At 29.1% G+C, this 25,546-nt stretch overlaps 1 protein-coding gene across 1 annotated transcript in view; it reads left to right on the top strand.

Moving 5' to 3' along the window:
- The window catches only part of LOC130664002 (visual system homeobox 1-like), a 38,801-nt gene that overhangs the window by 2,500 nt on the left and 10,755 nt on the right, over positions 1-25,546 (top strand). Inside the window, exon 2 of the mRNA XM_057463623.1 lies at positions 24,194-24,366. Coding sequence (XP_057319606.1) covers positions 24,194-24,366 — 173 coding nt within the window. The remainder of the gene's footprint in view (positions 1-24,193; positions 24,367-25,546) is intronic.

Raw genomic sequence — 25,546 nt, 5'->3', positions numbered from 1 at the left:
GGAGAAAAAGGCTTTCTAAAAACGAAATAGTGAAAATCTCCTGACAATCACTATTTGGCAGTAAATAGTCACTTATTGCCAGTGAAAAATATACTACTATTTGAATTAGGGACATACTTTTCGCTAGTAAGCAGTGAATAGTTACTATTTTCATTACTTCAAATTTAAAAGATTGAAGACAAAGTGTACGAATTTTTATTATGCTTCCGACCAAATTTGAAACAGGAAGTTGAGTTGCCAAAAAATTATGCTACACTACAAAAAATATTATACACTTAAAAATTACAGATAAATTGTAACAAATATTGTTTGTCTCATAAATTAGGAATTGCTCTCTAAACACGAATAAGTGAAAATAAGTGACTATTCACTAATTCTGAGTGCCAACCAAACCACTTTTTGAAATTAGTGGTTCGGTTTGAACTTGGAATCAGTGAATATTCACTTATTTTCACTTATTCATGTTTAGAGAGTGTAGTAGAAAACAGGACATTTTTTGAGGTTCACAATAATAAATATAGTGCAGCATAATACTTTTTTGACGACTCAACTTCCTGTTTCAAGTTCGGTCGACAACTTAATGAAAATTCGTCCATTTTTTGTCTCCATTTTTCTCCGAGTCTAATAATTCAATCACACAGTTGAAAAATATGTTTTTTAAATTTAACACAAATCACAAGTCCCAAACGGTCCACTCAATTTGTTGTGTTAATTTAACACATTATACTTGTGTCAAACAATACAACAGATTTTAAACTTGTTGAGATCAGATAACACATTTAACTATAGTCAAATTTACACTTGATGGTGTCAAATAATGGACACTAAATATTTAACCATTGAATTTTTATACACAAGAACACAAAATTTTCAACTCTACAGAGTTCGTCAAAATATATAAATATTTTAATTGTGATAACATTAAAATATCTTTTATTATTTGGGTATATAACAAACAACAAATGAGTTTATACTCTACTCCGTTATAGATGAGACCATTAACGTGAACAATATTTGCCAGAAAATCAGCAGAACATTGTTCGACCAGAAAATGGTCCTAAGGGATTCTCGTAACATGGTCAATCATAAGATCGTTCTCGGTAGCCTCTCAGCCTCTTGGGATCACTTACGAAACACGGCTCCCTATTTACACTATCCTCTTCTTTTCTCTTTACTTACTTTTTATTTCTTTAGTTTACCTTTTTTTTGTTCCATCAGCCGACGGACAGGGTTCGCTAAAATACGAGGGTGAAAATTTCTTTTTTACGTGATCTCATTTAAGCTTTCTTAACTTTTATTTGTGGTATATATCTACCAAAAAAAAACTTTAGCTACAAGTATTTCAACTTATTGCTTTTTTATCAATCATTTTAACCATCAGTATATACTTTAACGTGTTTTTAAATATTAAATGTATGACTTGTTGAAAGAAAAATTATTCACAAGTAACTACAGATTATGAAATTTCAAGTTAAATTATATGATGCAAATATATATATATATATATATATATTTTTATGAAATAATTCAAGAGACAATTAAATACTAGAATTACATAAATTATTGTAGTTAACAAATCATACTGAAAGGATAATAGTAGTAGTTTATTGTGTATATATTTATATATATGTATATATATATAAATATATTAAATAAAATATTCTAAAATTATTACTTTAAGGGTGACTCTCGTCTTTGCGTGTTTTCCCATCCATGCCAATTACTTATTATATTCTCTCTACTTCTCTCACGTTAATAATTTCTTAGATTACCTCTCCAAAGTTATTTTGCTTATTATATGATCAACTTGAGAAATATATTTAACTTTAAAACCGGAATTTTATCTACAACTTAAATATAGTTATTTGCAATACTAAATTGTCAGCGATGGTTATTACAATTATCTCTTTCAATTATCCAAATAAATATTATCGAGTGATTTTATATTTAAATTATTTTTTAAATTATTCACTTACACCAGTGATAATACTTACTGTCAACGGTCACACGTCCGGTACAAATCATATGATGGTCACAAAGGACCATCGCAAGGAATTTTATAGAGATATTATTTTATAGAAAACAAAGTCGATTTTTGTTGCAAATTTTAAATTTGAGTCAAAAAAAAAAATAATGGAAGAAGTGAATTTGCATAAAAATAAATATAACTTTGTTAATTTCCAATGTTTCTCACTAAATCTTAGAGGAAATTATCGGAAAATGAGTGAAATTTGACATAAGATTGATAAGAAGTAACTTCCAAAAAATATATATTTATTTTTCAATAAATGAAGTGAAAAATTTTAAATCGAAAATTTCAAAATTATGAAGGAATAAGTGTGATTAATAAGGCCAGAATTTTTTCTTTAATTAAAAAATACGACAATTAATAATTACTGAGGTCAAGTTTTTGATATTACGGTAAAAATATTGGTCGTATAGAAAAATTTTTCAAGTAAAAGTTGTTCTAAATTTAATTTTCTAAAAACAATGTTTCTTATAATTTTTCCTTAGGATTAATAAAGAAGCCGTAATTACAAAATTAAAATTTTCATAATTAACAAAAATTTGAATCATTCATTATGAATCTTAATTTTGGAATTACGGTGAAAATATTGGTCGTATAAGAAAGTCATTAGAGACATTTTTTTAGAAAATTAAATTTCCTCCAACTTTTGTTTTAAAACTTTTTTTATCAGACCAATATTTTCGCCGGAATATCAAACATTTGAACCATTCATTTCAAAATTAAGGCAAAAATCTTGTTCCTAGTGATTAGTTTTTTATAAATATTTATGTAAATATTGAGTATTCTGAAAAATTATAAGATATCTTTTTTGTAGCCCTTTCAATTTTCTACAAAAAAGGTATCTTGTACTTTTTCAAAATACTTGATAACTAGTGAGATATTTAGAGTTTAAAATTCAAAAATTTATACACAGAAATTTGGAGTTCAAAATCGCCTGGGGTTTTTTTGGACCCTAAGTAACTATTAAGGGTTAAAGTTATACTCAGAACATACTGAATACATTCAATCATTTAACAATTCCATTAAAACTGTATACATTTTTCTATAGAGAAAATGAAATCAAAGTTAAAAAATTCAATTCTCTTTGAAAAATTTTCTCATTTAAATTAACACATAAAATATATGTGGGAACTACCTGTTGTAGTAAATTAAAAAATATCCCTGACTTTTCCGGTCCTTCATCAATAATTTCCCATTTAAATTAATAAGCAGCCAAATAAACTTGAAAGATTATTTTATTTTTATTTTTTTATTAACACTAAAAAAAAATATATACTCTCTTATAGTTAATTATGTCAGTATTCCAGCAGTCATATATTAAAGATATTCTGACATCTTTTGTTAATTCATTTTGAAGTCTCTATATATTTATATATCTATATAATAAATAAGCTTTCTACCGTCTCTTATAAAGCCTAATCGTTAAATAATGACAGGATGCTCCCACCCTCTTGAAATATATTACCTTAACAAAAACAGATTCCAGTGAAATAAGATTCCAGATTGAATTTCCCGCAGGGCAGCAATTCTTTTTCCATTATATACATATTATATAAACATATACATAAATGTATAAGTATAAAACCACAATCAACACTAAAAAAAATTAATAAAAAACCTAACGATTTAATTTGTTAATTTGAAAAGTCGTTTGTTTTAATTTTCAAATTAATTATAGTTAACATTAAGCCTCATCAAGAAGGCGCCATCACATTCTTGCAGGATAGTAAAAAAAATTATGATTGTGATAGTATTTTATAAAAAAAAAAATTTTAAAGCAGTAGTATGTAGTATGTAGTTATTGTTATTATCGGTGTTATTGTAGTAGTAGTAGTAGTAGTAGTAGTAGTAGTAGTAGTTGTAGTGGTTTAGTGATGGTAGTAGTGTGGATGCTGTTGCAAGAGAGTAGCGGGGAAGAAAAATCTTACAGGAAGAACAAAACAAGCCGGCTCGGGGGTAATAACTTAATTTAAACTAAACTACGGTTTAATAATTCTTGGCCAAGCCGTCCATGGAAGATGCAACGGGCAACCAGCAATTTAAGAGCCGCCGTTAACTGCCGGTCGTTAGTCCCTTTTCAAAACTTCTTTCTTTCTCTTTACCTGTAGTACTCAACCATGTATATATATATATACAGTATCTTTATATATTGAGTTTTATCTTGCTTCTACACACAGTAATTTACAATATTATGAGAGAATATTCTGTCTTACTCTGTTGTATAGTACACATACATACACATATATACATATATAAACATATATATGGATAAATATTATATGTATGTATATAATATTCATGGAGTACAGACGGTGTCTCTTCATCTTCATCGTTTATTATTTCTTTTTTTTTGTTTTTATTTTTTACTGATCTTTGAATATATATACATATATGTTATCTCTGTATGTATATGTTCGATGGCATTCTCATCTCTTACTGTCTTGAGAAAATCACTTGTATATAATATATAGTTAATTCGTAAATGCCGGTTGCGTGTCTCTAGTTTGCCGCCTTGAGGCACTGAATATTGCACCCGAAATCAGCAAATTGAATTGTTAAAATTTCACCACTGGTAAATTTTTTTACTAACGATGAAAAAAATGATATTGTGTCAAAGCTAGACATTGTATAGATTTGTGTATTTATATTATTTATAATTATATAACAACCACGAAACATCTTATTTTCATATTATTTTGTCAATACTCCATCTGTTGTTTACGTATGATGATGATAGTTATTGCTATTATACTAATTTTCTATTATTTTCTTGTTATAATCTGGTTCTTAGACATGTCGTTATACATAGACAGGTGGCGTGTATTTTGACAGGTACAGGTGGTTATAACACACGCAGCCAATTGTGTACGTAAGCGGTAGCTAGATTTATTATAGGGCACACAATGATAACGTGAGCTATCATCATCACAGAAAAATTTAAAGAGTAGAACAACGAGTTATGGAGATATATGTTGAAAAATTTATAGATTAAGATTGGCACGTCAGATAAATTTTGCATGAGACGAGATTATTATGAAGAATAAAAATTTCATAACTTAATTGAGAGAGTTGAAGAAAAAATTAAACTAATAATTATGGAATTGTAAATTATATGAATTTATCTGATTTCAAAACTTGATAAATATTGTTTGTTATTACACAGCTAGAAATTTTGTGCATTTGTGTTAAAAAATTATTTGGTTAAATTTTTTGTGTTAATTTTTAACACAGAAATCTGTCAATTTAACACAAAGCGTTTGTGTTATTTTACTTTAACTGATTTTTTATGTTGAACGATTAGAAAATCTGACATGTAACACACTTCTTGTGTTATTGAAAAATTAACACAAAATTTGTGTTGTTTAGGAACACAGTTAGAAATTTTGTGTATTTGTGTTAAGAAATTATTTGGTTAAATTGTTTGTGTTGATTTTTAACGCAGAAATCTGTTAATTCAACACAAACCGTTTGTGGTATTTTACTTTAACAGATTTTTTATGTTAAATGATTGGAAAATCTATAGAATGTAACACATTTCTTGTGTTATTCGAAAATTAACACAAAATTTGTGTTATTTGACTAAACGTTTCCGCGCGATTCTTCACTACTATAACCAAGCAAAGCATTGTAGCAGCATTGTCTGCAGGGAAATTTGGATTATAATTTATTTACAATTAAATATATACATTTTACAATTAATTTTAGATAACTTTTCATACCTTTTTGATCTGGTTCAATTGTTCGCTAAATTGACATAAGTTCTACCAAGGGTAGATCAGTATACTTGAGTTGGTTAGGTTATGTGCTCATGTTTATTAGTTGATTTTAACACGAAAAATGTGTTAAATTTACACAAATGTTCTGTTAAATGTACACAAATTTTCTGTCAAAAGAACAGATTTTATGTGTTGAATTTTATTTAACATAAAATTTGTGTTAAAGATCAACACAAACGCAATGTGTTGAATTAACACAAAAATTCGTGTAGACCGTTTGCAACAGACGATTTGTGTTGAATTTAACACAAAATTTCTAACTGTGTAAACACTCCCGCGCGTTTCTTCATTGCTATAATCAAGCAAAGCATTGAAGCAGCATTGTCTGCAAGGAAACTTGGACCATAATTGATTTACAATGAAATATAATCATAGATAACTTTCATGTTTTTATGATCAGGTTCAATGATTTTTTATTCTCATTTTACGGGAGGATAATTTATAGCTCTGTTTATTATAAAAATCACAGGAAATCGAACTAATTGGTTACTAAATTGGCATATGTTTTACTAAGGGTAGATCAGTATACTTGAGTTGGTTTAGTTGTGTGCTTATACCCTCTAAAACCAAGTGTGTTACAAGTGTATTATTTTAACACATATTAAATGTGTTCTATGTTTTAGGCCATAAATAAAACTATAGTTTTTTGTAGTCACTTAAAACATGTTTCACGGTGTGTTAAAAATCTATAGATTGCTTATGGCATTTCGATGTTATTCGGCAAGTGTGTTAATTTCGACTACACATTTAGTTTTAGAGTGTATTTATTAGTTAATTTTAACATGAAAAGTCTGTTAAATTTACACAAATTTTCTGTCAAAATAAAAGATTTTATGTGTTCAGTTATTTAACATAAAATTTGTGTTAAAAATCGACACAAATGCAATGTATTGAATTAACACAAAAATTTGTGGACCGTTTGCAACACGCGAAATGTGTTGAATTTAACACAAAATTTCGAATTGTGTGAATTTGAACCAAACGCGTGATACTATTTTTGATAACAATAATGATATTTTTTTAATATCACGTTTTTTTCATGAAATACCAACACTTTGTATTGAATGCAATAGCAAATGATAACTATCAAATTATTCGAATTTCGGATTCAAAAATATTGTGGAGTAAACTTCAAAATTTGGGACAATTTGGAATTTTGAATTCAGTTTTTCGAGAATTCAAGAACAAAAACAACAATTCATTTAGTATTTTTGTCCACATATTCAAACTCTAACGTGAGGTATTTTTAGTCTCATTCTCCAGTGGTTCCGTTTTCTATTTTTCGCACGGTCAACAAATTTAAATTTAAACCTGTGAATTTTCTTCACTCCGATCTAAAATTTTTCAGAGCTTATATGTAAAAGTGAAAACATCTGCCCAAAAAAATACTAAATCAACCATCGCCATTGTTTTAAAATTTTTGAAACTCCAAAAATAGTTCAGCTCAAAATTCCAAATTTGAAATTTTACTATGATTAAGGTTTTTGGAACAAATTTCTTACACGGAAACTGAGTATTTATTTCACTATTTCAAAATCTAGTTTACTTGAACACCAATTAATTATATATAATTTTAAAAAATACCGTTTTGTCAGAGCTCGCCCAGTATTTTATGATTACAGTAAAAAATTATTATTTTTCAAATTACATTGTATAGTTCACATAATTTGTAATTTTGTTTTTTTTCAAAAATTTATTATATTTTTGCGAAAATAAAAATCGCCTTAAAAATAATTTCGTATCTTATCGAATAAATTAAAAAAAACTGTATATTTAATATTTTATGTGTTTTTTGATCTTACGCCGTCATTTCCATTTAAATACAATATATATTTATTTGTATCTATTGCCTGTCATTTATCATTTTTTATCCTATGTATTTTTTTTATTTTACTACTCCCCATGTCGTTATATTTTGTTTTGACAGTGATGCCGATGTCTGCTCGTCTAATTTCTTATCGTGTTCACACTCCGTATCGAAGCAGGCTCTTGCACACTCGTACTCGTATATTCATATAATATTAAATACAGTTGAAGAAAATAAGCTGAATGAGTATATTATAAAACAAAATAAAATAAAAACATTAAAAAAATAAGCCAAGGAAAACATTAATTAAATAGTCTGGAGCGCGCGCACGCGGGTGGGTTTGTTACGCCCGACGGAGCATAGATACGGTGTATTTATATGCTCCGCTAATTGTCTTTAATGATAATGATCTTGAATTACAATTGTTCGCGAGTTCGCACCAATATATAAGACAAAGAAAGAGAAATAGAAAGAGATTGAGTGAGAGTGAGATATTAAGGGTCTCTATATACATATATATATATAATATATATATCTACATAACGTTAGCTCATATCAATTCGAGTCACGGCGGAAATTAAAACGAGTTCTACGGAGTATACTTCTTCGATTAATGTATGACTTTGTGTTTAACGATATATATATTAAAACATGTCTCAAATATTATTTATTATACTTTACCGATAATCATACACTCATATTATATCATATATTATTATAGTCTATATACATATGTGTATAAGTGATATATTTTTTTTACAAATTATTTTACTTTTTTAATTATCCATATTTTTTTATCATACATTTATTGTTGTCGTTTTAAATTATGAAACGAAATAAAGATAAGTAATAATATAAAACCGGTAGAAGTATATATCTATAGTACATATACATCTATATACCCATTGAGGATATTAACAAACTTTTTAAATTTATGGAAATGATATTTTTTTTTATTTACTATAATTATCGTGACTACTTTTACGCAATAATTATTTCTTCGTTTAAATTACGGACATCGTCGCTAAATTTCTGACACACCTCGTTTCTTCTTCTCTTTGATGATCATTTAATAGTTTTATATATATGTCTATAAATTTATGTGTGAGTGTGTACGTATATAACCGAGGAAAATTATTATATTGACGTGAACATTAATGTACAAGCGTGATAAAATTATCTCGTAATTCTTTGATTGAAAATTAACATCTGCTTCTGTGTATGAATAAATAACTGATGAATAAAATATGTATATATATACATATAAATTTATAAAATAAAATATTTTAAACAATAAATTGATATACTTTAATTTTACACAGAATTTTAATTTAAAAAAAAATGAAAAATAATTTAAGAAATATTAACTATTAATTTCTATGCATATTGAACACAAGACTAATTTGTAATACATTTACATTGATAATAATAATTATTATTTGCGCAACACATCGATTGGTTAAATTTATTGAATATTAATTACATACAATAAACATTTAATTATCTTTCATATGCATACTATTAAGAAAATTATAGTTTAGTTTAGATTAAATTAATAATCGAAAAAAGGTCAATAGGAAAAATAAATATAGAGTTATACTTTTATAGAAAAACTAAATAGAATAATATGATAAATTGTTATTTATTAATATATACACGCCTACGAAATAAATTATAATTCTAAAAAAAAACCCATATATATCGTCCCCTTCCTGGGTAGGTCTCGTAACTACAAAATTATAATTTTTTCAGAAATCGGTCAAAACATCTATTTTGTTATACGTCCGTTAATGGAAATATTAAAATTCAAAAGTTTCTCGAACATTCTGTTATAATTATTAAAATTTGAAGCTTTTTTATGCAATACACGGAGAAAAAAAAACAGTAATTTTTCCTATGGTGGCATAGTAACTATTACTATGTGTACATAGGAATTTTTCCGATGTAAACATATGGAAATTCCCTACACGGAAATAATTTTTTGATAAAAATTACTCTGTAATTTCGAGTAATCCTGGGCCGTTGCAAAAAATTGGTATTTTTTGTTTTAAATTTAATATTTTTTGTTCGGATATTAACTATGTTTTACTCTACTACTGAGTAATTTTTTAAAAGTCTTCTATTTAATCGATTATTGTGAATATCTCATCTTAATCTATTCATTTCTACTCCATGCGATTAATTTTTACTCCCCAATATACCATTCTTTTAAACCCATTAACTTTTTGATGAAAAACTGCCTATAACGCGAATCAATTTTCTAATCTATGGAAGTAATTTTTACTCTAAACTGCAGAGTAATATTTCAGTAGTCTCCGTTGATCTTCGGTTAATATCGGCTTCAATTAAATGTCTTTTATTTTGCTCGCGACAACTTACATGTTACGCACACAAACGTAAAATATTTATTTTAAGTCATATTCTAAAGCAATTAGATGGTTTTTAGATTTTTTATGAAAATTTCAGCCTATTAATTGTAATTTTTATTGTAATTCAATATAAATTTTATAAATTGAATCATCAACTTTTTATCATAACCTACGAGTAAAAATTGAATTAGAGATAATTTATTTAGACAGCCGCTAGGGGTAATTTTTACTCGTAATTGTGAGTGAAAATTAATCTGATTGATTTTTACTCACTGAAAGAGTAAAATTTCGTAATTCAAAAGTAAAAAGTCGTAATGGCCCAAGAAGACTTGATTTAGAGTAATTTTTAGAATAAACAACATGGCAATATTCATTCGAAAATTCTTTCCGTGTATGGAAATATAGGAAAAAATGTTATGTTACATTGGAACTTTTCCTATAATATATAGTAAAAGTTCCTATATGAACATAGTAAAAGTTATTGTGTCAACACAAGAAACATTCCTACGTCAGCATAGGAATTATTTCTATGTTAACATAACAAATTTCCTGATGTTAGCATAGTAAAAATTCCTATGCGAACATAGGAAATATTACTATGCAACATAGGAAAACTACCTGTTTTTTTTCTCCGTGTAGCAGCACTACACTGAGAAAATTAAATAATATGAATTACTATCTAGTTGTGGTAAAATTTTTTATTAATCCAATAGTGGTGAATACTATCTAGATGATTGTATAAATAATCTAGACTGTAATATCCACCATATTTATAATAATTGTTACAATCTAGATGATTTATACAATCATCTAAATAGTATTCACTACTACCGGATTGATGGTAAAAAATTTTCCCATAACTAGATAGTAATTCCTATTATTTAATTTTCTCAGTGTAAAGAATGTTTTTAACTCATAATTTTAATTATGAAAAAAATGTAGTTACGAGGTTTACCCAAAAAGTGGACGATATATCATATAAACACTAAGAATATTTAACCCTCAAAGCATTCAATAATCATTCACGTAAATTTTATGATGAAAAAAAAAATTTAAGTTTGACGTGAATATGCACGCGATTCATGTCGAGTGAAAAAATGATTACAAAATAAAAAATGAAACGTAATAAAATAAAGTAATAGAATAGGAAAGATCGAAATATTTATAAAATGTATAGGCATGAAAAGATCAATATCGACCTTTACCTTTATATAAACAAATGATCCGTTTTTCTGATGATCGGAGTAATTTAAAACAATCGCCCGCGCCAGCCCGTGAACGCGCGCGAGACTCAAGAGTTAGAGTCGCGCTCACGCAATGGAGATAATATTCTTTGGGAAATGACACGCCAGGGGGTAACAACCCATAGTTAGTAATTGGGCTACCCGAGTCACGGCACGCAATTTATTTTTTAATCTCCCTCAATTCGTTCCCTCTCCAGGACATCTACCAGTACCTTTTCAAAAAATATTCCACACGCTCGCGGTCTATAAAAAATTATAATATACACGTGACAATGCTCTAAACAATTAATCTTTTTATATTACTATATTAACTTTCATATTTATCATCAATACTATGTAGGGGAGGGTGGGGCAGAGCGGCCCCCCTAAGCCAATTATTATTTTTTGTGGCTTTCAACCATATGATCACTTTACTTTTGTCCTATTTCAAACAAATTTATGGACATTTTGCCAAAATTCTGAAAAAAATTTTTTTTTTTTGTGGGGCAGAGCGGCCCCCTTCAAAAAGTGATAAAAAAAATTTTTTTTTTCGTTTTTTTTTTTTTTAAATTGTTTTCATCATTAAAAATGTATTTCTTTCTCTTGACAACTATTTTTGGTTTTATATTACTAAAAAAAAATTTTTTAAAGCGTAAAAAATCATTCACTCTCGATTACCTTAATTACTAATTGTTATTTAATAAAAAAAAAAATCAATTCTATAATTTGACTTTATTTCAAAAATTTATCAACTAAAAAAAAAAATTTAATTTTTATAAATTTTTAGTGACCAAATTTGCCTCTTACACAAAGAAACGGCCGAAAAATATGAAAAAATAATTTTTTCGGAAGTTTCGGCTGGTCCATTTTGCCCCAGGTGTTATGCGTAGGGCTAGAAATGTGGAATTATAATAATTTTTTTTTAATTTGACGATAAAAATACGAAAAAATCACTTTTTCAAAATTTTGGGCTTGTCCATTTTGCCCCAAATGTCATGCGTAGGGGTAAAAATGCGCAAACATATCGGATTTATAGTAATTAGTCGAAAAAAAAAAAATTTTTTTTTTGGTCAAAATTTCAGGGGGGCCGCTCTGCCCCATGGGGGCCGCTCTGCCCCACCCTCCCCTATATAATAAAAAAAAATAATATTTTTAATTTTAAAATTTAAATTTTAAGTACCGTATATTTCAATTGCCTCAATTAAATAACAATTTATCGTTTTATATATTTTTTTTTCTTCACTCGAGCGAGATTCCTGCGTGCTTGGGTTAAACAACGACGGCTCAATTTTACGCTCGAAAAATGTAAAATACTTTGGCCATTGAGGAGAGGTAGAGGTTGAGGTACAAGTAGAAGTTTAAGTTAAAAGGTAGAGGTAAAACTTAAAGAGGTAGCTGGTAAACTTCCCTTGGGCATTGCAATACGCCGACGACGACGACGACGATGACGATGACGTTCAAAGTCTTGTAAAGCATCACACGCCATTCCCAAAGTATTAATATATAATTAACTGGTTCTCTTGTAGATGGTATCTCAATAAAAAAAAAAAATAATAAAATTACTGGCTTATCGTTTCACTCAAAAGTTATCCTCATAAAATTACATCAATTTATTGATTGCTTAATCGTGTGAATTTAATTCATTTATATGTTATAACATCATATATATACACATATATATATATATTTTTTTTTATAAGTAAGAATATATTTACTGGATACTTGTGACGCGACGGAGTAAGAGGATTCCCTTAAGAATTTTACTAATTTGTCCTAGAGGTCTGAAAAATTTTTAAAAGTAGGGCATGATGGCACTCTACAAAAATCAATCATTTTTTAGGACAGAAGTGTCTTATACATCATGTGGAATCGGTATAATACTCGAGTGTGGATTTGGCGTTACGAGCAAAGCGAATGTTTCTGTGTCAAAAAAATAACTTTATTTGGACTGCTGTAATTTTTTTGACGTGCATTTGACTTTGTTAACTTTATTTTGGTTACACTAACTTTTTGGAACTTCAATATGACTTTTTTAACTTAAAAATTTGAGTCAACCAAGTCAGGTCTGCCATGTATCTGAAGATCGAAACGTTTTTCGCTCAACGAAATCGAAAAAAATTTATGTAATTTGACTTTAAAGGTGACTTAAAGGATAGTTGGGGGTGGCCTGTAATTTTCGGCTGCCATGTGAAACTTTTCAGAAATCAAGATCCTGTAGATTTTTTACTTTTCATTTCGTTTTTTCTTTCCGTTCCGGAAAAAACGTTCCGATGTTCAGGTACATGGTCTGTCTGCTTTTGTCTTCCTAGGCTTGCTTTATTTTCATTTTTTAAATTACTCCAAAATCAAGTTATTTTTTTGACCTGGGTTGCCAACACACGAGAGTATAATACTCGATGTCAATAGATCTATACAATAGTTTATGTAATGAATGCACAAAGTAAAACGCCGCTAAATGTCTAAAGTCAGTGTCAGAGTTATAAACATTATTAACTTTATTATTATTGAAAAAGATTTATACTTTATGAAATTGGACACTTCGTTTAATACTATTAACTTAAAAAAACTTAATTCAGTGAAAAAAAAGTTATCTTTGGTGTTATGTCGTATCAATTAATAGAGATATGTAAGGTTATGAAATTCAGCTGACGTTGTCTTGATCTACACATGTGCCTGCTGAATAATTAAATGCGCGTGTGCAGTCTACAGATTTTGGTCATGTTAATAAGGCAGCTAAATTCAAAGTGACGTCATAAGAAAGAAAGGTGATAGATTAATTATTGGCTTGAATTGTTGAGTAGGGCCATACTCCGCCCATTTCACTCAAATTCAGTGTTTTAATATAAAAATGAGTGTTTTAATATATATTTAACCACTCGTTTGACCAATCAGAAAAAACTGTATTTTAATATAAAATTTTATAAGGCTGACTTTAGCTACACAGTTAGAAATTTTGTTTCAAATTCAACTCAAATCGCCTGTTGCAAACGGTCTACACAAATTTTTGTGTTAATTCAACACATTGCGTATGTGTTGATCTTCAACACAAATTTTATGTTAAATAAAATTGAACACATAAAATCTGTTCTTTTGACAGAAAATTTGTGTACATTTAACAGAACATTTGTGTAAATTTAACACATTTTTCGTGTTAAAATCAACTAATAAACATAAGCACATAACCTAACTAACTCAAGTATACTGATCTACCCTTAGTAGAACTTATGTCAATTTAGCGAACAATTGAACCAGGTCAAAAAGGTATGAAAGTTATCTAAATTTAATTGTAAAATGTATATATTTAATTGTAAATAAATTATAATCTAAATTTCCCAGCAGACAATGCTGCTACAATGCTTTGCTTGGCTATAGTAATGAAGAATCGCGCGAAAACGTTTAGTCAAACAACACAAATTTTGTGTTAATTTTCGAATAACACAAGAAATGTATTACATTCGAGATTTTCCAATCATTTAACATTAACAATTCGTTAAAGTAAAATAACACAAACGGTTTGCGTTTAATTAACAGATTTCTGTGTTAAAAATCAACACAAAAAATGTAACCAAATCATTTTTTAACACAAATACACAAAATTTTTAACTGTGTAGTTAGCGGCGTATTCTTCGGCATGAGTTACATCTAAGTATTTAGTCGAGACCAAATTTTTTATTGAAGCAACATATCTCAAGTTGAATTTACCAAAAAAAAAAAAAAAAAACAAAATTAGAAATCATTTTTTTTCCCATTTTTGAGATTCTGATTGCCATGCATATCTATTGTCTTTATAGAAAATATTATTTATATTGACCGCTGGTGAGTTAGATCACTTAACATTAAATACAAGTACCAACATTCGTTGGTTAATAAAAAATTTCAATTACAAAGAAATATAAATATAAGTATAAGCATTCGAATTTAATTCACATGTCAACTTTTGACAATTACATTCATTTGTGAGCACGTAAAATGATTTAAATCATTTATCTCTTAACCACATATCTATATAAGCATATATAGATATATACATATATATATTAAAATATGTAAAAATGAAAGAGAAAAAAAAACTAAATAAGTTTAAAATAAAACCAGGTGTACCGTGTGACGACGTTTACACGGTGTGTACCTCTGCAAGTCGATGAGGGGAATATGAGCAGTATATAATTACATAGTGACGTACCGACGTTCTTTAACGACTCTCAAACGAGTATATGGAGGATAAGGAGGAGAGATGAACAGACGGCTGACTACTATACCCAGAAGTAGTCTCCCTTTTTTGATCTCCTGGCGCTTACACCGCTCTTGTCTACTCTTATTATTGCGTGTTAACTTTTGTTGTGTGTTATATACATATATGTATGCATGTGTAAAATCACAGAGACGATCATCATCATCAGCGCTTGACGCTAGATGATTGTCTTGTTTTCTACTGGCCATCATCATCCTCATCATCCACTTTGTCCTAAGGACATACGTCCAAAAGTATAAGTATACATTTTTTGCAATAATATTATTGAGGTGATTTTTTAATAAAAAATTTATATTTAATTTTGAAATAAAAAATATAATGATAAAGCAAAAGAAATAAAGGTCGATTATGTTAATTTATGTGGGGGAAAAAGTGTATAGATGATGCTCTTAATGGTGATGGTATGTAAAAGTAGCTGCTGGCAATCTTTCATTAAGCTAGATATTTAATTCAAACTCATCGGTGTTCGGTGTGATAGAGGCCGGAGGTGCGGGTTGATGGACAGAAGAGCAAGTGAGCCAGTGAACTAGTGAGAGGTAAAAGGAATAGAAGGGTGCAGGATCACAAGATCCTTGTGTATACGAGGGGCATTCGTGCCTGAGAGGGGGTTGAACTGGGCGTCAGGAGGATTGATGGTGTCTAGATGCAAATGCAGTCGGCTTGGCACGCAAGCCGAGCCGTGTATCCCACCTACCGACGCCTTATGCCAGTTAACGCCTTACAGCTTAATAATCCCTTCTTCCTAACCCTTTTGCACACTAGTTTTTTTTTACATAATTATTACTATTTTATTTCAATCACTTTTATTTTTATAGATTTTTATTCTTCATCGGTAATTATTATAAGTTCATTTTTTTTGTTTGTTATAAAAAATGTGAAAAGGGGGGAAGGACAAGACGGTCCCCTTCAAGGTTTTATTGGTTTATTATCAAACTAACAGACACATTTTATGACGATCGACTAAGAAAAAGATTTTCATAAATTATGTAATACCCTCATGTAAAAAATTTATTAAAATAATATATCTTCAAATATGAAAAATATATATATAAATATACATAAAAGATATATTTTTAGTAGCTAACTTTTGGCTGATTTTCGTACATTTCAAATGTAATTTCAATATATTAAGAATATATTAAAAATATATGTATGAAAATATGTAAATATATGTATAAAGTTATTTAAAAAATGTCGCTATGATGATATAAAAAAAAATAACAATAATAAAAGTACATATTTACTATATTTTTTTAATGCATTTTTGACGTTTTTTTTATAAATTTTTTTCATAGGGGTAGATTTCAAAAGTTATGATAAGTGGGGTATGATGGACCCCTGAAAAAAATTAATTGTTGGAATTTGTGTATTTTATTGGGATCAAATTATTCGTTAAAACATCATAGACCCCTGGGGTAAGTTGGCCTTGATTAAACAACTGAATTCAACCGAATTAAAAATTTTAATTTTGCTCAATTCTGTTATATTCTGGTTAATTCGGTAAGACAGAATTTAAAAGAATTCAAGGATTATTTTCGAATTAAACAGAATAAAACCGATTTAAAATTTTTGAATTGGTTTCAATTCGGTTTAATTCGGAGTCAGAACCTGAAATTCGAGGATATTTGGATAAATTCTGGTTTTTCTGCCGAATTAGACAGAATTCTTTTTTAAGTTAGGTACCGAATTAACAGAATTTATCAGAATCATATAGAATTAAAAATTCAATTCTGTTTAATTCGATCGAATTCAGTTGTTTAATCAGGGGGACTTACTTCGAAAATAAAAATTAAAATTTTTTAAGCAAAAACATAAAAGATAAAAAATTGTAATTTAAATTAAAAATTTATTTATCAGGCACAAAATAATTTTTTTACCTCCGACAAAAATAGTATACAGAGGTTAGAGTTAAAAAATTTTTTTTAAATTTTCATAAAAAAATATGAGGCTGTCTTGCCCCGCTCTCTATACATTTTTTTAAATTGTTGAAGTAATAATTCAATACGAAACAATTGAAAATATGTTTTAAAATTAATTTATCTTGAAACATAATCATGATGAGAATTTAAATAATAAAACCGAGAGAGTAATTGTAATAATTGATCGTGAAATTTAGCATTCCCATGAGCGGCAACTAACGTGAAATGGTAAATTCTGATGGTGTATTGCGAATTTCGTTGAAGTAGCAGAGAGTACATAACACGGAAAATACAGAGAGATATTCTCTTGTCCTTTACTCCCCTGAGAGCTCTACTCGAGGATGTCGTTTCGCTGCTAATGACTTTGTTGGCTCGCGCTTAACAAGACTACCCTCTAAACGTGCACTCGACACTCCTGCTGGCACTTACGAGTCTTGGGTAAATCAGTGATTACCACCAACATGGTAAATGTTGGCTTATCTTCGCCGCCAAGACTCTATTTACCACTAAAATATATCAACATATACACAATACATGTTTGAAATTATATACTTATACACCAGTGCTTGATCTTGTTCTCTATATTATGAAGTCATAAATTGTATTTTTAGTTTTATCTGTGCCAAAAATTTTGTATAAATAGTTTTTGAGAAACAATAAATTTGTTTTATAGTTTAAAAAAAAAAAAAATTATCTTCACAGCTTCACTTTAAGATAATAAAATTTTTGGAGTAAAAATTATCATTGATTCACAATTTATGAATATAGAGGAAGGGAAAGATGGACATAACGGGCTCCTTAAGAAAAAATATACCAATAGTGAGTTTTTTTCACTAGTTCAATTTTTTTTAGTCCCTAAATAATTATTTGGTATCAAGACCCAGCCATAAAAGTTCAAAATGTAGACAAAATGGACTTTCTGAAATAATTTGAAAGAGTAATTTATATTAACGAATTTGATTTAGATTGATTCTTAAACCATATGAGTCCTCAGAAAATTAAATTTTTGAAATGTCTTCTTAAGATTAAATTAAATTTTTTTCTTCTACACGGTAAGAAATATTTTGCGGATATCACCATGCCAGTATAGGCGTGAATGCCATACTGTATGGCCGTCAGGCCAATACTGCATTGCCATATCCACATTGCTTCTGACCGATAAACTTAGTCTAACGACATCTATATAGTTTTGGTGGTAATAAGATAGTATACATTGATTAACACACTAGAAATTATGGCGGGAAAAACTAGTAGCATTGTGCCGTCGGTATAGTATGGGTCCCAGGGCCATGCTGTTTCGCCGTGCCTGCTATGCATACGTGTGAGCAATACAATAGCTCCAGTACTATACAGTATAGTAAATAACGCCATACTTCTGGGACTCGTTACAATACTGTCTTGGAATATTTCATATTCTATTTTAGTATCTGTCTTGAGACCATACCAGCATGGTGTTGAACGCCATGCATTTCTTATCGTGTATAATAAAAATCAACCTCTCATGAAATTCATTAGAAACATCTTTGAAAAATCACATTTATCGATCCCAGACCAATTCCTTTCCAAAATTTCATTCATATAAAATTTACGTTTAATTATAAATAAAATATTAATTTAATAATTTGAAAATCTAATTGGAGACAAAATATTTTCAAGGAATTTTGAATGGCTCGAATCACCCCATGATGTCCATATTACCTTTAGATACAATAAAATAAAAATTTGGGGTCCATCTTGCCCGTTATAATTTTTATTTATAAAAAACTAGTAGCCCGCTTTGACTCCCCCCTCTTTCATTTTCTTCTATAGTAATAATTTTAATAAAACAATGAAGACATTATCTAAAATGAATCATGAACATATCGTAATTAATTAAAACTCACCTTTACTGACTGACATAATCGACTTATTTACGATAAGACTTGATCGTTAAGTATCAACATAATCGCACGTGGTCTATGGCTTTAGTATACTATATAGTATACACGTTTTTACGTGATCACAATGGCTAACAAAACAGTAAAATATAATCTATCGCGTGTACACGCGACACTTACACTTTACTTCTATATCTCTATAATGATTTTACTAATACTTACAATATTTTTCATTCTTAACTTTTTCGAGCCTCACATTTAAATCATTTTTCTTTCATCAGTGCTCAAATTAAACATTAAAAAGTGAAAAAATAAAAAAAAAATATATATATAATATATTTCTCAGAAGTTTTTCATAATTCGCACACATATTTAACCTCTAGCGTGATCGTAAAAATAATTATAACATATCATACATCAGATTTTCAACATTTCACGCCAAGTTAAAAATTTGTCATGCATTTAATATTATTTTATTTTTATTTTTATCATTTATCTTTTTATATTTGTGATGCAAAATATATATATTTATTAATATTTCCATTTGACATCGTAAGTAATTTTTCAGCGTCTTAGGTTAAGGTGTGTGAAGCAATGATGCAAAGAAAAATAAAAAAATTATAAAGTTTGCTCGAGGGTTTTTCTACCCACGAGACGATCTTTCAAGCTGCCACTGTGCGCCTGGTACCGACGCTCGTTTTGGATTATGGATTATCAATAATGAGAGTCCCGATCGATATCCATCGTGTGGTACTTGCTGGTTACGACTTGTTTTACAACGAGTATCCTCAAGATCGGTGTGCAAATAAATCGTGTCTAATTATGAGGATTAATGTAGCTCATAAAAATTTTTCATCCTCACACGTTCACCATTAATGCCATAGCATGTGTGCGAAACCAAAAATCAACGGGAACATATGTGTCGGTATAAAATAATATCTATAACGTATAATATGCAGGTATCGTTGCATTTTATAACTGATAATTTCTTGCAATATTTTTGTAATATATGAGGCATTTCATGCCGAATCAGACGGGTTTATATTTTTGGCTTTGAAAATCGTCGGAAATTTTATTATCTTTTTTTGCCGGCTGAAATAAATTTTTGTTAATTCTTTTTATCGATTAGTGCTCTCGGGACTGAATTTTTTTCTTTCAAAAAATTATTTTGTGATGTATTTAATAACGTGATTTCAAATTTTTTCATTTCAATTGTTGTTGGATTTTCTTTTTTTTTTTTTTAAAGAAAATTTTTTAAAAATTTCTTTGACGCGATTTTCATAACATGTTTTTTTATTTTTGTGTTTACATATATTTTTTTCAAAATTTCATTTTGTCTCAAGAACGAGTCAAAGAAAAAATTCATTTTTTCGGGTACACAGAGAAAAAACTGTTGCAACAGCAAAGACATGGTCTTGTTGTAACTACAGAACTAGTTCTATGGCCGCAACAGGAACATCCGGTAACGGCTATTGGCTAGTGCGCTTACGTATACTACTATAAAAATAAATGTGTATTGTGTTTACGTATGGTGCGCGAAAAGTTCCGGCCCGCTTTTTTGCCCATACAAAATCGCCAAGCTTCGAAATTTTCCCGTAGATCGGCTGATGCCTGGTTTGCAATGATTGGCCAATAAATGACTAACTATACTGGCCCGTGCATGGTGAATCATTAGCAGCCGTCCTTTTGCTTACAAAAACGGCGCACAATTAACCGCCGTTCGTTGGCCGACAGTTTGAACGAGTGCTATTGATACCAAGCTTTGGCCGATGATTGATTGCCACGTAATCATCCGATATTTAGCCGATCTTCGGCCGATGCTTGAAAATTGGTAGCTATTCACGACCCAGTAATGGGCCGATCCTTTTTTTTTTGTATGGGTGATGGCGCTGTCCTTATGCAAGTATACGTCTCATACTGATGATTTAATAGTATAAGTATTTTCGTGCACGCAGCCAATAGGATAGTTCTGTTGTAGCTTAAAAATTGTGCATTAAGAGGATATGACTTCTATTCTCTTTCTCACACACATGTGAACAAACGGAACGGTCCTTGTTGCACTTAAATCAGCAAATGGAAATTTCAAGTGAGCCGTTCTCAGATATAAACTGAAATTTCCGAACCAGAAGCATTTCATTCGATAAATAGTAACTTTACGCACCGAATGAAATATTTTATTTAATGATTAGGGTCTTTATCTATGAAACAGTCAATTTGAAAATCGTCTATTTCACTCTCTTGAAGCATAATCCTGTTGCAGCAACAGAATTTTTTTCCGCGTAGAAAAAGACGATAAATTTTCGGGCGAATCAAAACATAAACGCAGATTTTCATCTTCTGATTTTGTAGGAAATTTTCATTATCCATTTAAGATTAATAAAAAAACAAGACTTTTAGTGAAGAAAAATGACATCATAAAAAACTTATAAAAATAAAAAGTGTCGAGAGAATTCTCATTTCTTTTAATTTAAGAAACAAAATTGAAAATTAGTTTCTTGGATATTACGTGAAAAAATCATGCAACTCTTAGTTATTTTCCTGTTCTTTGATATCTATATATACATTTATAGATATATGTATCATTTTATCGTGTAACTACTGCGTTTACTCGTCCTGCGCAATAAATATCGCGCATATTTCTGCGCCGCCGTCGCTATCGTCTTTATCCAATTACTGATTCAATCGTAAGATCCTATGAAGTTTCTCCCTTTATGATTATTTTATTAGTCATCTTTTTTATTTATCATATATTAAACATACTTACATCACAGTATTGTTACTTTTTCTAACTTTAATAACTGTTTAGATGTAAGTTTACTTTTACAAATAAATTATCGGTACGGTTAGTATGTAAGGATTAAATAATTTTAAGACTCGACCAACAATTCCAATTATTTATAATTATAATAATTTTCTAAGGCAATAAAAAATATATGTTTTCACGTTTTTACAGAGTTAATATTTAGAGCATGAATAAATAAAATTATTGCACAAAATTCCAATTTATAAAATGGATATTTTGTTGTTTATTTTATTACTGTTATTAAATTTAAAATTCAAGTGAAAAAAAATTATTTTTATGAAGAAAGTAATCAGCTCTGTATAAAAAGTTTATAAACTGTTTCGAGACCCATTATTTAATAGAGATTCAATTTTATTGCTGTCATTATAATTGAAAGCCAAAAATATATACCTCATATTATTTTTTAAATCTATAGTCTAGTCAAAACAATTTTAAGGTAAATTTGCAAAATGGAGCTTGATTTAGTTTAGCCTGTGTTAATTTTTGTTGTGGTTTCCGGAGTTATTTTTTTTTGACAAATCTCATTTTTTAAATAAATCATCTGGACTCAAATTCAGGTTGCAATTAATTTTTTCGTTATGTTTAACTTTTGGAACCTCTGTTATTATCCAAAAATTGAAGCTGCATTAATTTTCCGATTTTTTTTTTTCATCAATAAAAGAAGAGTCTGGAGAAGAAAAATTATTTTAAAATCACAACTTTTGAGTTTTTTACGAGAGTTTGAAATAAAGAAACAAATTGAACCCTATATTTTTAATAGCTGATGAAATTTTTACTAAAGACATTAAACACAATTTTAATGATGAGTTCATCCTGATTTTAATTGATTTTTTTTCAGAAAATAGTATAGAATTAAAATTGAATATAAATTTATACTAAAATTTTTTCAGGGAATACTTTTTTGATAGATTTATTAGAAGGGGTGTAAAAAATTATTACCATTTTTATGATTGATCAGTTTGTTCGAAAAAATGAAAAAATACATAATTGGTTTCAAAATATTTTTAGAATCCCGAACATTTCCACAGTATACGCATTGTAAAAAATTTGCGGAGTGAACGCGGATTAACCCTTATTAGAAGAAACGATTTAAAACGATTAGAAAAAAAAATTCGAATACTTTGTAATGCTTTTGAATACTTTTGAATCGCCTTTCTTATGGGTATTTAAAATTGCAAATCGTTTTGAATCATTTCTTTTAACCAGGGGAACCCGGAGTGAATTCAAAGTGAACCCTAGTCGAAAAATAGAACCTCGTTTGAACCTCTATAGTTCAAAAACGGAAATAAGCGCAACATAGAGGTTCAAATGAAGTTCATTTTTTCGACCCGGGATTGCAGAGCAAAGATTTACTCCGAAGGGAAGTTTATTTTAATATTAAAACACCGAAGTGGAGTAAATCCGGATTTAAAAAAATTCAAATCACTCCCTATTTTTGAAAGTGCGTGTTTCTAATAACGACAAGAATCTAAATAATTTTAAGTTCATAATGTGATATCAATTTAATGAATAACATAAAGCTGTAAGAAAATTGATTTGATACATACTTGTGATATTGTCTCTCAGTATAGACACAACATTAAAACCCGTTGGTTTATTTATTTTTGCCGGTTTTTATTTAATAGCCAGAAGCGCCAATAAGAATAATAAAAAAAGAGAGGGAAAAATAAAAGATAAGTCTATTGGAAGCTGGGGGTAAATCATAATTCTCGATCTTTTATTCAATTCCCCGCACCGACATTAGCATACATATGAGAGCAAAACAATCGTCGTTGCAAAGATCCCCCGACATTGATAACGCCTCTTTTCTGGACCAAGCGTAGATCGTACACATAAAATCATGAAATTCCATGTTTATTCAATATAAAATAAGTATTATAAATATACATATATATCTATATATCTATATATGCACACAACAAGATAGTAAGAAAGACAGAGACTTATTATTTTTTCAGACGTTACTTGTATTACATCGTTTTGTCTGTTATCTAAACTCAGGGTCAGGGCCATAAGTTATATTACAGTTTGTCAAAGAAAACCATTTTTATTTAATGCCAATTCGTTTTAATTAATCCTTTGTCTTATTTGATTTATATAATAATCTAATTTTCATTATTATTTTTTTTTTTTTCAAGGATGTGATGCCGAGTCTGATGAGGGTGGAAGTAAAAGAAGAAGAAGTCGGACGAATTTCAATAGTTGGCAACTCGAAGAACTTGAACATGCATTCTTGGCGAGCCATTATCCAGACGTTTTTATGCGCGAAGCGTTGGCTGTTAGACTGGACTTAAAAGAAAGCCGAGTAGCTGTAAGTAAAAGTTTTTTTATTTGTTTTTTATAACACTTCATTTATTATCTGCTGTGAACTACAATAAGAACAAATTACTTATTTAATTAGATTGACGAAAATAATTTTTTAATTCATATGCAAAACCGTGTCTTCTATTAATATCAGTGTTGTTTGCATTATTACACTGTAAAAAAAACTGTGTCCACGAAATTCCCGTGTTAAGGTTTTCGATGTAAAATTTAACCACGAAAATGGTGTTATAATAACACTAGAAGCGGTGTTGAAATTTTTCCGGTGTCAAAAAAGTTGTGATAAAAAAAGTAGTTTTATTTTTGAAGTATCATACTGTGAAAAAATTTTGGTGTGAAAATGGTCCCCGAGAACTTTACACAGAGTGTTCGGTGTGAAATTTTCATCGTGTGAAATATCAAGCGGTGTACTTTTAGCACGGTATGAGTATTTTTTTTTCACACCGTTCGGTGTTATTACCTCAACTATTGTTCAATAATATAATCTGTCGTGAATTATAATATGTAGGCTGCAGCACTACACTGTAAAAAATCACCGGGGTAAGTCCAAACGGTGTAGGTGCTAAAATTATTGGTGTTAAATTTACCCCCGAAAGCGGTGTGAAAATAACGCCGCCCCCGGTGTAAATATTCTAAACTAGTGTTAAAATAACGCCGCCACCGGTGTAAATATTCTAGACCGGTGTTAAAATAACGTCGCCGCCGGTGTAGATATTCTTTACCATTGTTAAAATATTTTACTTTGTGAATATTTTTACTTACTCGATCACTATACTTGTTAATAAATGATATTCTTTATTAATTTTCATAGAGAACTGAGATTTTTTGTGTTTTATAATCTTTAAAGTTAATAATCCAAGCGGACGCAGCTTACCCTGCTTTTATACCGGTTACCCCGCCTTTACACCGATTTTACTCCGCTTTTACACCGGTTACCCCGATTTAACACCGGTATTTTTAACACCGGTGTGATTTTATTTTAACACCGGACAGAGTTAAAATGAGTCCATTTTTAACACCACTCTTTTTACAGTGTAGCATATCATTATTATTATTGATGTAGATTATTTTAAAATAAAAATTAAAATACTTAGTGTCGAAGTAATCGAGAGTTCTAAATAAATAACTTATGAATTTACACCATTGGTGGTGTGAACATTCTCATTCAC

This window comes from Microplitis mediator, chromosome 2 (genome assembly GCF_029852145.1).
Source record: "Microplitis mediator isolate UGA2020A chromosome 2, iyMicMedi2.1, whole genome shotgun sequence".
NCBI lineage: Eukaryota > Metazoa > Arthropoda > Insecta > Hymenoptera > Braconidae > Microplitis > Microplitis mediator.
The sequence above is the reverse complement of the archived record's forward strand: the minus strand, read 5'-3'. Positions and strand labels throughout refer to the sequence as shown.